The sequence below is a fragment of the Neofelis nebulosa genome, chromosome 11, assembly GCF_028018385.1.
Source record: "Neofelis nebulosa isolate mNeoNeb1 chromosome 11, mNeoNeb1.pri, whole genome shotgun sequence".
Taxonomy (NCBI): Eukaryota; Metazoa; Chordata; class Mammalia; order Carnivora; family Felidae; genus Neofelis; species Neofelis nebulosa.
In genome coordinates, this window is record NC_080792.1 from 70639764 (window position 1) to 70652087 (window position 12324).

General features: G+C 58.8%; 1 protein-coding gene across 1 annotated transcript in view; it reads right to left on the reverse strand.

The window, feature by feature from the left end:
- Window positions 1–11705, reverse strand: part of MN1 (MN1 proto-oncogene, transcriptional regulator) — a 45069-nt gene extending 33364 nt beyond the window's left edge. Inside the window, exon 1 of the mRNA XM_058693125.1 lies at window positions 7388–11705. Within this exon, the coding sequence (XP_058549108.1) occupies window positions 7388–11147 (3760 nt within the window). The 5' untranslated portion in view covers window positions 11148–11705. The remainder of the gene's footprint in view (window positions 1–7387) is intronic.
- Between the last annotated feature and the right edge of the window lie 619 nt (window positions 11706–12324).

Below are 12324 nucleotides of genomic sequence, written 5' to 3' on the forward strand. Positions count from 1 at the left end.
CACATTTCCTAAGGCAAAACCAAACCCTGGCACAGATAAGTCAGCCTGCAACCCCGAAAGCCAGGGGCCACTGAAAGGTTGGGGATCCCAGGGCCAAACATTTCACAAGGAGCCCAAGATCTTGCACAGAGAGGGAGAAGGTGGGAAAGGAGACAGAGACCGAGGCTTCAGGGTCGGCCAGTGGATCCCACCAGCCATTAGGCTGAGGTCTCTGGACCGCTGAGCTTTAAAGAGCAGAACACCACCAACCTGCTTGGTCACAAGGTGAGCCTGTGTTAGGGTGTTCGTTGAGGGTCTTCCCCTTTTGGGGGACAAATCTATTCCACATCAGGTGTGCCTTCAGAGAGAGCCAATCGGTTACTGCGAATACACTCAGACCTCCAAACTGTTAAACTCAATTGCTTTTATGTTTAAAAGGGCATTTGGGTCCGTACGATGATGGATAAATCGTGAAAGGATTACGCACATGATCGCTATAAAGTTCTCCCTCGGATCCAGCTTTGCAAGGAAGCGGTGATTATGAAAACCTACCTGTTTTCTCAGCCAAGAGGGAGAATGAGAATTTGGGACGCCATAGCTAGGACGGACCCCCACTCAGTAGGTACGGGAGCCAGGAGCGGGGCAGGGGGCGCTGCCAGTCCAACGTGGCCTCGTCGGACCAAAGCTCAAAGCCATCAAGAACCCGAAAGAGCCCCTCAGATTTCAAGGTACGGGGGAGGGGGGAACCGTAGCAGTTCCTTCCCTGCTTCCTCTCCCGTGTCCTTTCTCGGCAAACACCATGTTGAGAGCAGACCCTTCATCTGCTTCCCAAACCTCGGAGGCCGCTGATTAAAATGCAGGCCAGCAGACAAAGCGGGCCTCGGCGTCCTGTAAGGATTGTACCCCGTGAGAATGCCGTCCCTCAACCGTCCCTCCTCACTCACACCCTGAGGTAACCGGTTGCCCTGCTGAGGCCGTGTGTCCCTGCCTGCACGATCAGGGCCACCTCCTCGCTGGGCAACCCAATCGGGCAAAATGTGCCGGGGTCCCCAAATCATCTCTTCCTTTGGGTCCCCTGCAGTTCCTCAGGGCCCGCGTGGCGTGGAGTTGGGGACGGTCAGCTGAGCCGTCGTGCATCAAGACACAGAGGGTCCCCGAAGGCAAGGCCGTGACTAATTCGAAAGCCCGGCATCGTCTCCTCCACGTTGGTACCAAAAGATTACAATAAAGGAGAGGAATTTCCATAAATGAGAAGCAGCGTCCGCTTCCCACAACTGGGAGGGGGAGGGGGGTGGGTGGTGGGCACTGATTCAAAGATTCGTCTCCCGGCTGGAGAGTGGGGTTAGCTGAACTCAGCCCGACAGACACCTCCACACACACACACTCACGCACACAACCCAGCAAGGGGCGATGTGCGTCTGCTACCGAAATACTCCAGATCAAAGTCACCCACAGCCCAGGAGGCCTGGGAGGCCGAGATTTCATAATTAGGATCTTCAAAATCCTCCGTCTATTTTTAGGACTTGTGCTCATTCAGTCCTTTACAGAATCAGAACCTGTCAGCTGACGCCATTGAGACTGAAGGTTTAGCAACTTTGTCCACTTGCCTTGGGAAAGCAGATTAAGGGAAAACTGGAGTGGCTGGATGATTTGATGGAGATACACTTGGCCATGCATATGTATATGTGCGTGTGCTGGGGGGGGGGGGGGCGCGCGGGGGAAGGAGGGGGGTGCTCCTTTACATGTTGAATTGCACGGGGCCTTGCTTTCCTCTCATGGGCCACAGGCAGGCCCAGACCCGACACCCACCTCGCCACGCTCTTTCGAGCCGGCCCCCAGGCCACTTCATTTGGCTTCCGTGTGTCCGAGAAGGTGAGGAAACTTGAAAATTTTCCACCAAATGTCTCTCTTCTCAATCACGCACTCTCATGTATATACCAACATCTCCGCCACCAGCAATCAAAACCCACACTCAAATCTGTCCACCCAAGTCGGGCCTAAAAATAGACACCGTCCTAAAACAAACACACCGCTCGGCAAGTCACAATCCCGACTTGAATCAAAATGATGAAGCCGGTTATTCCAGACCCTCCAGACTGAATATTTGGCTGGAACAAACAGGGGGACAGAGACGGAAGGACATAGGTACACCCACTGGTTACAGGGCCTGCCCTCCCTCCATCCCCGCCGGACAGACCCAGGTCCCCTCCGACATCAGAAGGTTTGGGGTTTTATGCTGCAATTTGCTGGGAGGCCTACTGGCCCCCCGCACACTCCCTGTCCCCGGACATTTGATCCTGTGACATAAAAGCTATAGCTTTTTATTCTCTAAAAATAACCAAACAGAGGTAAATACAGTGTTCCTTACTAGGAGTATTTATCTCCTGAATGCCTTTGGCAAAGCAGATCACTCCCGGGGCAAAGAACACGACCCTATGTGATCGCCGGCCAAGCGGAGAAAAAGGTGATTTTGCTAAATCTTCCAGCGTGGAGTGGGTTCAGGAGAGCCTGTGAAAAATCCCAAGGACACACTCAAGTTTGTCCTGCCAGAGTAGGAAGAATTTCCCCTCCTCTAATTTCACCTGGTCCTCCCGGACTGTTTATTAAAGATGTATATTTTATATCAGCAGAGAGTATCAAGTAACTTCTTGGCAAGGGCAGGATCTATTTTTCAGGACCTATTAAGATTTTCAGGGCCTATTAAGACTCTGTGTGGAAATTTAAATACCTCTGTCAGGCAAACAAAATCGTATCAGGAATCATAGAATTTCATTGCTAGAAAGAGATATTAGATTAACCAGCCCTCGCTCCCTTCCTAGAAACTTCAATAAAATAGAAGTACATTTCAACAGTCCCTTACTTCCGGTCTGAAGGGCCTCACAAGAAATCTAAATGAATTTATATTAAAGAAAGCCATCCTTGAGGAAAACCCTTCAATGTACAAAAATCGTACACATTTATATACTTACAGGTACAGATACACACATGGAAAAAGAACAGAGGTCTTTGGTATAGATCAGAAGGCAGCGGCTATTTAAAATCAAAACAGCCAGAAAAACCCAGCGGTGGAAACCACAACAAGTTCAACACCGATAAGCTTGAAACCCTTAAAAAATCCTTGTCCTTTATTAATATTTAGTAGAAATGTATAATTGCAGATGTGTGTGCTATGTTGGGGTTTTATGTCGGGAGGCGGGCAAAGAAGACAGGTTTATTACAGCCATGAAATATTAAACAAGCACCAAAGAACAGTAGTAGAATGTCCCGGACTAGCCGGGGAGCAAGCTGGCTGGAAAGTCAGCTGCACAAAGGGGGCTCCTATCTGTTTACATTACCCCTGATTAACACCTGCGAAGTTTTGGGTTACATCTTCCGGAGGCGCAAAAGTCACATGAAGGCATGCAACCCGTGCTGGGTGATTTTGCAGGGAAATGGGAAGGCAAGGAGCCTTGCCTTCCCAAAACAAGTCTGAGTGAGCCTAAAAAATTCTCTCCACGCTGTGGGCAGTGGGGGAAACGACCCAGGAAACAGCCCTAGGACCTCCCTCCTCCCCCCGCCCCAGCCTGCTCCATGTCTAAGAAAACTCAGTGTCCAGATCCTGCCTGCCTACTATTTCTCAGCCCTGCTTACTGCTGTCCGACCGGCACGCTGAGAGAAGCATGAAATTCCAAAAATTTCTCCCGCATCACTGTAAAAAGATCATACTTCCAAAAAGGGCAGGATACATGGAGCCCTCTCCTATTTCAGTGGGTGTGAAGGAACGTTTCGAGACGACTCCGGATTTCGGGACAGAGAGCAAGCCACGGAGTGGAAGTTTGGCAGGGATACACTTATCACAGAATACGGTTAATTCAAGTTTTGAAAATCGTTTCAGGGCCCGGAGGGGGTGAGCGTACTTTTTTCAGACTTAATTCCCTTTATCTGCAATCTCTCGGGGCTTTTTTTTTTCCTCCTCCTCTGTTTTGGAATTCCTCCAATAGCCACACACCTATTACAAGGATAGGTAGACGATGTTGCAAACTAGTCTCAAATTCATGTAATCCTCACTGATATAACAGATGTCTGAATAGGTCCCGAACTCAAGCTGGCTTTTTTTCTCTTCCCCCACCACCACCCCCCCCGCCCCTCTGCACAACCTCACCCTTCCCCCACCCCAACTTTGTGCAAACAGAACCTCAAGATGAGATGCAGAGTTTCATTATTATAAAAGTTGTTTGGCGGGTGAAGAAGTCGGGAGAAGCGTCATTTGGAGAAGCTCGCTTACCTGGTAGAAAAAAAAAAATCCTAATCACACGTGATCCTGGCCTGGACTTTGCCAGAACTACAACTGGCCACTTGGGTTCCCTCCCCTCTGAAGGACATCTAGACCCCATAAGACAATCTGGGCACGTCCCACTGACTCCACGGCTTGTGCAGTTCTGAAGACTTATTCGTTCTCTCCAATCCCAGCACAGATCATTTCGTTAAATACCGACGAGCATTTTGTCATCGGAGCGAAGAATTTCAGAAACGGTGTTAATATTTAATCACATTAGTACTGGCGTGTTTTACGGCGTGACAAAATAAAATATCGTTACCAAAACGGGCTTTGCCCGAGAGGGGGTGGCAGGGAAGGTCTTTGCTGGGGGCCGGAACCTCCAGAAGGTACATTCAAAGCTGCCGGACACCCTGCCTCACGGCTGACGGGCCCACAGGCATGTGTTTCAGGGGAAGCAGAACGTTTTACTTTAAAAATTCTTCTTCGACTCTATTTTGAAGTGGCACACTTCACTCTGATTTCCAGCCAGGGGACTCGGGGGCCTGTTGAAGGCTCTGTGTACCTATTTATACAACATGTGCAGATGGAGCTACAGGGTGTTATCATAATGAAAAGTTTAATCATCCTTATTTACTACCAGTAAGGGAGCAGGAATCAGATGCAGATACCTTATAAAGCCTTAACTAGCAGCCCCAAGGCTGCAGAAGCTGCGAGTGACCTCAATTCGGGGCTTTATCTAGGAAACTGTCCTTCCCACATCACAGAGTGGAAAACAAAGGAGGTCAAGTGGCTGTCCCTGCCTATGCTGCTAAGGAGGCCAGCCCCGAAGCCGGTCCCTGAAGGAAGTCCCCCTCCGCGTGCAGGGGAGGGCTGCGGTTAGCTTACAGGGGAAATCAACCCTAAAGTGCCTAGCATCTGTTTCCAAAAAAATATTTTCGCTCCTCTGACTGTGATAATGAAACAAACAAAACAAAACGTATCTTTAGTGACATTTCTTCGTGCACAGCCCGCATTCTTTTTTTTTTCTTTTTTTTCTTTTTTTTTTTTTTCCTGGAAAGGAAGATTAGTTGGGCTGGGAAGAGAGGGGTCTGTGACACCTTAAAAAAAAAAAAAAATCTTAAAACCACTCAATTCCTCTTCTCCTGGTCTACTGGAGGCCCTTCAGAAGACTCGAAGGCCACCAGCTACTGGTTTTTCTTCACTTAATTCTCAGAATCAGGGGTTTTTAAAAAACTTTTCTCACCCCTATTTTGGCCAATATGTTCTTAATTACTGGGAGAGGGGGGAGGGGAGGACGGGGAGGGGGAGGGGCAGCCAGGCCCAGCCAGGTAGAAGTGACAGGGGCTGGGATTTGTGCTAACCAGCTATCGATCCATCCATCGGGAGGGAGGATCGAGATGTTGTGTACAAGAAAATAAAAGAGACGGGGTGGGTGGGGGAGGCGGCCCTGGGCATGCAGGGTGCGGTGTCCAACTCCATTTTAAAAAGGAACGGGGGGAAGAAACAAGGAGCAGAAGCGGAGGGTCCCAAACTAACCAATTTATGGCCTTGCCTAGGAGAAGCCTGGAGAATGTCTGCTGTGCATGCTAAACACCCAGCTTCAAATGAGAGAGCGGCGTCCCGGGCTGGGCAGGAGGCGAACAAAGAGAAAAGCCGCGAGGCCGCATTCATGAATTAGAAAAACCTAAGCGGGAAAGCTCCCCGGGACGGCGCGGTGAAAGCCCCGAGTTCCCCGAGCCACCCAACTCTGCACGCGCTTCCCCTCCCCCTGTCCCTCCTAAAACCTGCCGGCCACCTTAAACCCAGGGTCGGGAGGACCAGGCACACCAACACCGAGGAAGAGAACTCTAAGAGAGAGCAAGAATCTGGGGCCGCGGGTTTTAAATAAAGGCAGAGGGTTCTATCGGCAGCGGCTGGCCCGGCCTCCATAGTAATATTGGGCCTGGTGAAACCCAGGAGAGGCAACTGGGGCTTAAAAGAAAAAGTGCAGATGGGGGGGAGAGGGAATGAGGATGTTACCTAATTTTAAGAAGCAATTATCTGCGTGTGGGGGGGGGGGGAAGGCCTCATTAAAACAAAATGGTTATCTACTGCAGTCCGGTCCTCTTTTGGTTCAAAACAAAACAAAACAAAACAAACCTGTTAGTACTTTAACTGCAGTGGAGGTCCATTTACTAACCCCCACCCCACCCACCTTAAAGTCCCCACCCCCCCCCAACCCCGTGCCTGGTGGGGAGGCTGCGCTCAGATTGCAAACACGAGCTGGGACCAGACATCTGTCACCAAAGCCTGGAGAGATATTGACAAACGCGGGTCCTTTGTGTCTTAAGAATATATACCCACATCCCCCCTACACAAATGATGCCCTGGCTGAGCCAAGCAGACCCCACCCCGGCCCCAGCACCCCCCCCAACCAAATGTCAAGGAGATGCCCAGGGAAAGCGGGCCTGCCTCCCACCACCAGACAGGTCTCCAGGTTTCTAATGCAACTCTAATAGTTAAGAAGAGACAAAACAGCTATTCATTAGGAACAAATGTCAAATTAGGCGTTGCCTCTGAGTGATGCTGCTGACGCCAGCGCTGGTAACTTTTTTTTTCCCCCCCTAAAGATGCTGGCACACACAGCCTCAAGCTGGAGGCTCTGGGTGACTAGGAAAAGGTGGGAAGGTATTAACACAACTTCCCAGGTATCCTACCAGGAAAGGGGGGGGGCGGGGGGCAGGGGAGAGGCACGCAATTCCTACAAAGTAGAAGCGGCCCAAATGAGGAGGGTGAGGAGGGGTCTTGGTGTGAAAGGAAAGGGGCCTGCCTAGTGGCCTGAGCGCCACCGAGCAGCTCAGCTAAAAGTTGGTGAAGGGACTTTAAGATAATCCCCAAAGGGCTGCCATCTAAGTCCCCATGTGAGTGTGTACCTCGAATCTACCCAGCAGTGCCTGGAGGTTGGGGGGAGGGGCAAGTGGGGGATCTGCCCACAGAGCCCTTGCTGTACCCAAAGGAAGGGTATCCAGCCCCAGGCTGGGCACTAAGAGGGCCCTGTGCCCTCCTCAGCCCCAAGGGATGGTCCCCTTCGATGGAGCATTCAAGGCTGAGGCTTGCAGTGGGGGGTGGGGACGGGTCTGGGGGAGCCGAGGAGGGAACAAGCGCATATACCTTCTTTGCTGTTGGGGTTCTGGGGTTTGGCCTTCTCCCAAGGTGCCAGCGTCTTGTCGTCGTCCGCGCCGTCCGCCAAGGCCTTGTCAGCGGGCATGTACCAGGTGGCGCTGTGCTCTGCCATCAGGGAGTCCAGGTCGATGGTGCTCATGGCGCTCTTGACCGCCTCGGAGCAGCAGCTGCCCAGCTCGCTGTCGCCATTCTGCGCGCCCGAGGACCCAACGGCGCACTCCCCCTTCTTGCCACCCTTGAGCCCCAGGGGCTGGTCCTCAGAGATGCTGAACTGCTGCCTCTGTAGCTGGATCTGCGCCTGGAGGATCTCCAGGGGGTGGATCTCGTCGGGGGGTGGCGCACCGCTGCTGCTCGTGGGGGTCCGGACCTGCTCCAGGCCCGGCGTGCCGGGATGGCCCGCGCCCCCGCCGCCGTAGCTGTCAGGGGTGGAGGTAGAGGTAGACATGATGCCCAGGCCGAGCGGGGGCGGGGGCGCCTTAGGTCCGTGTTCCCCAGCGCCCACCCCACGGGGAGGGAGTTTGGGCGAGCCTGTCACCAGGGGGCTCCTACTCGCTTTGGCCAGGGCTGGGGGGTTGTCGGAGCTGGACGACACCTCGTCCTCGTTGGCGTAGCTCGTGCTCACCTCGTCCGAGGCAAACTCGCCCACGTGCGGGGAACTCCCGTCCGACTTGGCCCCGCCGTCCAGGGAAGCCATGAGGTCCGACTGGTCCCCCAGGAGCAACTCGGCCCCCTTCCCCCACGACGGCGACGTGAGCGCTTTCTCGTGAGGCGTAGGAGCCCCGCGAGCCTCGCTCGTGGAGCTTCCCCCGACGGCTGCGCCTGGCGCCTGCTGCTGCCCTGGGCTCACCCCAGGCGCGCCCCCGCTGTCTGGCGCGGCCGAGTACTTGTCGAAGAAGGTCCCGGGGCTCACGTGACCACTGTCCCTTTTTCTTCGACCCCGTCCCCGGCCGCCGCCCCCGGGGACCGGCTTGCCGTCGTTCCCGGATGTTGATTCCAGGGTGTAGTTTGGGGAGAGGCTCGTGCCGTCCCCCTGGGCGGGCGGGTTGGGCGGCCCCGAGGCTTTGGAGCCACCGTTACTAGTCCCCGACGGGCCTCCAGGCCCTGGGGCCCCAGGGGTGGCCCCCCCCGGGAAGTAATCCGAGCCCGGGTTGCCGGCCACAGCCGCGCCGTCGGTCTCGTTCTGGCTCAGTTTCCTCTTGCCCTCGGGCGGGTTCTTCTTGTTGAAGGTCACGTTGAGGTTGGGGGCCCCGAGGCTGGCGATCATGTTCTGGCAGGCGGTGGAGAGTGCGGCCAGGCAGCTCTGGCCGAACAGGTTGTCCTTGGAGCTGGGCTTGTTGAAGGAGCCCAGCGACAGCGCGCCCAGCTTACTGGCCGAGGTGCGCTGGCTGGGCTGGAAATCGGGCTGCGGCGGGTAGGCGCCCCCTCCGCTGCCGCCGCCCGTGCCTCCCCCGCCCCCGCCCGCGCTCGGGGGCGAGTTCACGCCGGGGCCGCTGTGTGGCGTGGCCTGCCGGTTCGCCGCGCTGAACGGGAAGCCAGGCTGGCCCCCGAGCGCCGGTGCTGTGAAATCCGGCGGCGGGGGCCTGCGCTCGGAGGGAGCGCTGGGCAGTCCCACCCCAGCCCCGGGCGACTGCAGTTGGCCCAGGCCGGCCAGGCTGCCCCCGAACTGCAGGCCGGGGGAGGGCAGCGCGGGCACGTGGCCCTCTCCGGGCATCCTCAGCGGCTCCTGCAGAGGGCCGCGGAACAGCACTCCCGAGCCGCCGGGGGGAGGGGGCGGCGCCAGGCCGGGGTCGTGCGGGCCGCAGTCAGCCGGCAGGCCAGAGCCGCCCAGCCTGCGGGGCAGCAGGTCGCCCGGCGGCGGGTGCGGACCTGGGAACCACGCGCTCTCCTGCGCCAAGTGAGGCGCCTGCTGCTCGAAAGTGCCCAGGCGCCCCGCGCCCGCGCTTTCGCGCTCAAAGTTCGGCTGGGCCAGGCCGCCCGCCGGGCCACTGTGTACCAGGCCGCCCTGGCCCACGTCCCCGGGGTGGCCTAGCTGAGCCAGGTTCGGCTGGCGCAGCCGCTGCTGCTGATTCCGCGACGCCATCTGCTTAATCACGAGGGCCGCGTTTTGGCGCTGCTGCTGCTGCTGTTGCTGCTGCAGGGACTGGTGGTCCGGGGCCGGATGCTGCAGGGGCGGCCCTGAGGGAAAGCCGTCGGGCACGGGCGGCGTGAACTCGCCGGGGAGGCCCGAATAGGCGGAGGGCGAGAGGTGGTTGTCCAAAGCGCCGTTCCACGAAGCACAGCGGTCCGCTCCCGCGCTGCCCGGGAAGTCAAAGCGCGGCCTCTTGGCCACGTTCACGTAGGGGGGCGCGTCGAAATGCTGCAGCCGCTGGTTGGGCGCCTGCTGGGGAGGGGGGTGCTGCATGTTGAACACAGGCTCCGAATAAGGGTGCATGCTCCGGTTCTCCAGCCGGTGGATGGGATACTCGAACTGTGCGTGCTGGCTGGGGTCCTGCAGGCCGCCGCTGGGCGTGCCCGCCTCGCCCTGCTGGGGCCGCGGGAGCGCCGGCGGGCACGAATTTTGCCGGACCAGAAGCCCGGGGGGCGGCGGCGGCGGCTGCTGAGGCGGCGGCGGCGGCGGCGGAGGCTGCTGCGGCGGCTGCGGGGGCTGCTGCTGAGGGGGTGGCGGGGCCTGCTGGGGAGGCTGCATGAACGGGTGCCTGGAGCCTACTCCCGGCTCCAAACCCACCGGCATCTTGCGGAATCTCTCGAAGAACACGCCGTGCTGCTGCTGCTGCTGCTGCTGCTGCTGTTGCTGCTGTTGCTGCTGTTGCTGCTGTTGCTGCTGTTGTTGCTGCTGCTGTTGTTGCTGCTGCTGCTGCTGCTGCTGCTGCTGCTGCTGGGCGTGCATTTTGGACAAGCCCACCATGCCTGCAGCTCTGGGCATGGCCGACGCACCGGGGAAGGAGCCCCCGGGAACCTGGCGACCCGCCGCATAATGAGGCAGCTGCCCTTCGGAATCGGAGGGCGAAAACATGTCGAAATGTCCCGAGGGCGCCTCGCCAGGGTAATTGTATTCCAGCGAGTCGACGGCTCCTTGGTTCGCCACCCTCCGGGGCTCCAGACTGTGGGAATCGGAGCCGCTGGAGGCGGGCAGGCCGTGAAAGGAGGCGGCTCGGTTAGGGCTCTGGTCGAGCGGCAAGCATGGGGCAGGCACCGCATGGCCCGAGGCGCCCGAACTGTGGAAGTCCGGGAGGTTCCCGGGTCTCTGCGGGCCGAAGCTCTCCGGGCCCTGGCTCTCCGCCATGGGGTCATAACCCTCAGCGAAGGGCGGCTGGCTGCCCAGGCCGGCGGCGGCGCCCCCGTAGCCAAGTAGGCGACCCCCGTGCAGGCACGAGGCCCCTGGGTCCGGACCGCCGAAGTTGCCCCCAAAGTGGGGGTGATGTTGATGGGGGTGGTGGCCTCCCGGGTGGCCGTGGTGCGGCTGCTGGCCTCCAAAGAATCCGTGCACCGGCTGTGCCTGCAGCCCCCCCGCGTGCAACTCCGAGTGACCACGCGCGTGGAAGCCGTAAGGCTCCATGTTCATGCCCAAGATCGGGGGCTCGCCCAGCGCGCTCATGGCAGGGTCCACGGGGCCAGGGGGTCCCCCCGCGTGGAAAGCCGGGGCCTTGAAGTGGGCATTCATGCTTAGTCCGGCCTCGTTAAAGTTCCTTTCGCCCTGGCCAGCGTTCCTGCTGTTGATCTGGGGCTCGAATTGGTCCAGCCCAAACATACTTGGCGGGGGGCGGGGGGATCAATAGGGCATGACAGCCTGCTCTCCGCGGCGCGCCTCCGGCCAGCTAAACGTTCCGGCCCAGGGTTGGGCGCTCCGGGACGCTCAGCACCGCGGGGGCGCAGTGCGCACGGCCACCTCGCTTGCGTGTGGAGGCTGGGGGCTATCAGCTCCTCTCCCGAAGCTCTGGCTCTGCCGGACCCGGGCCTCTCACATCTTGCAGTGCCGCGAGGCCTCCAGGAGCCGTGCTGGGGGGCCCATGCCCCGGCAGTTGGCACAGACGCGGGTGGGTTTGCGCGGAGGGGACGGAGCTGCGGGCGAGTGGAGACAAAAAGTTAAGTGGGGGGGGGGGGGAAGGAGGCGGGAAGGAGGAAGGGAGAGCGGAGCGATCACCTTCTTAAGTCCGATCGGGGTCGGGTGGGAAGCCCCCAGGACGTCTCCCGAAGCCTCCTGGAGTCCGTGGCGGAGCTGCTAAGGGGCCGAGCGAGGAGACCCTTCAAAGCCGTGGCTGGCGCCCGGGCATGGACAGAGCAGTCCCTCCCCGCCCCCCCGCCCCCCGGAGTCCCCGCGCTCCGCAGCCCAAGCCTCCGCCGAGCACGATCCGCTCGCACAGTCTCCGTCGGCCCCGAGCAATTTTCTTCAGCGGGTCGGAGGGCCGGACGCTCGGCTCGGCATCACGGGTGCGGGCCCTGAGCCGAGGGCGAAGCGGGGCTGGGGAGGCGGCGGGCGCCCGGGGTCCGATCCAAGGTTTGAGGGAAGGCGCGGTTCCCCCTGCTCCGCGGCGGGTGCTCTGCACCCCGGCGCGCCGCTTCGCGGCCACGTCCGCCGCCTGCCGCTTCTTGTCCTCTTCTATTCGGTCTCTGAGTTCGAAGGGGTCTCCGCGCCCGGTTCCAGGCGCGGGCGGGCAGCGAGACGAGAGGTTGGGTCGCTCCGAGTCTCGGGTTCCGTGCCTCCGCTCCGAGGTGCTTCGCGAGTCCCCCTCGGACCCGAGGAGGGGGGCGTACGCGGGTTGGGGGGCCACGCTGGGCGAGCGGGCTGAGGCGTTCCGGCTACGCTCTACGAGCCCGGAATGGGGGGGCGGGGGCAATCCTGGGGGGGTCCGTGCACCCCTCTCCTGGCTGGCGGGGGGGCTCTGCGTGGGGCGTTCCGAGGGTCTCGGCTCCCCTCTCGGTGTCTG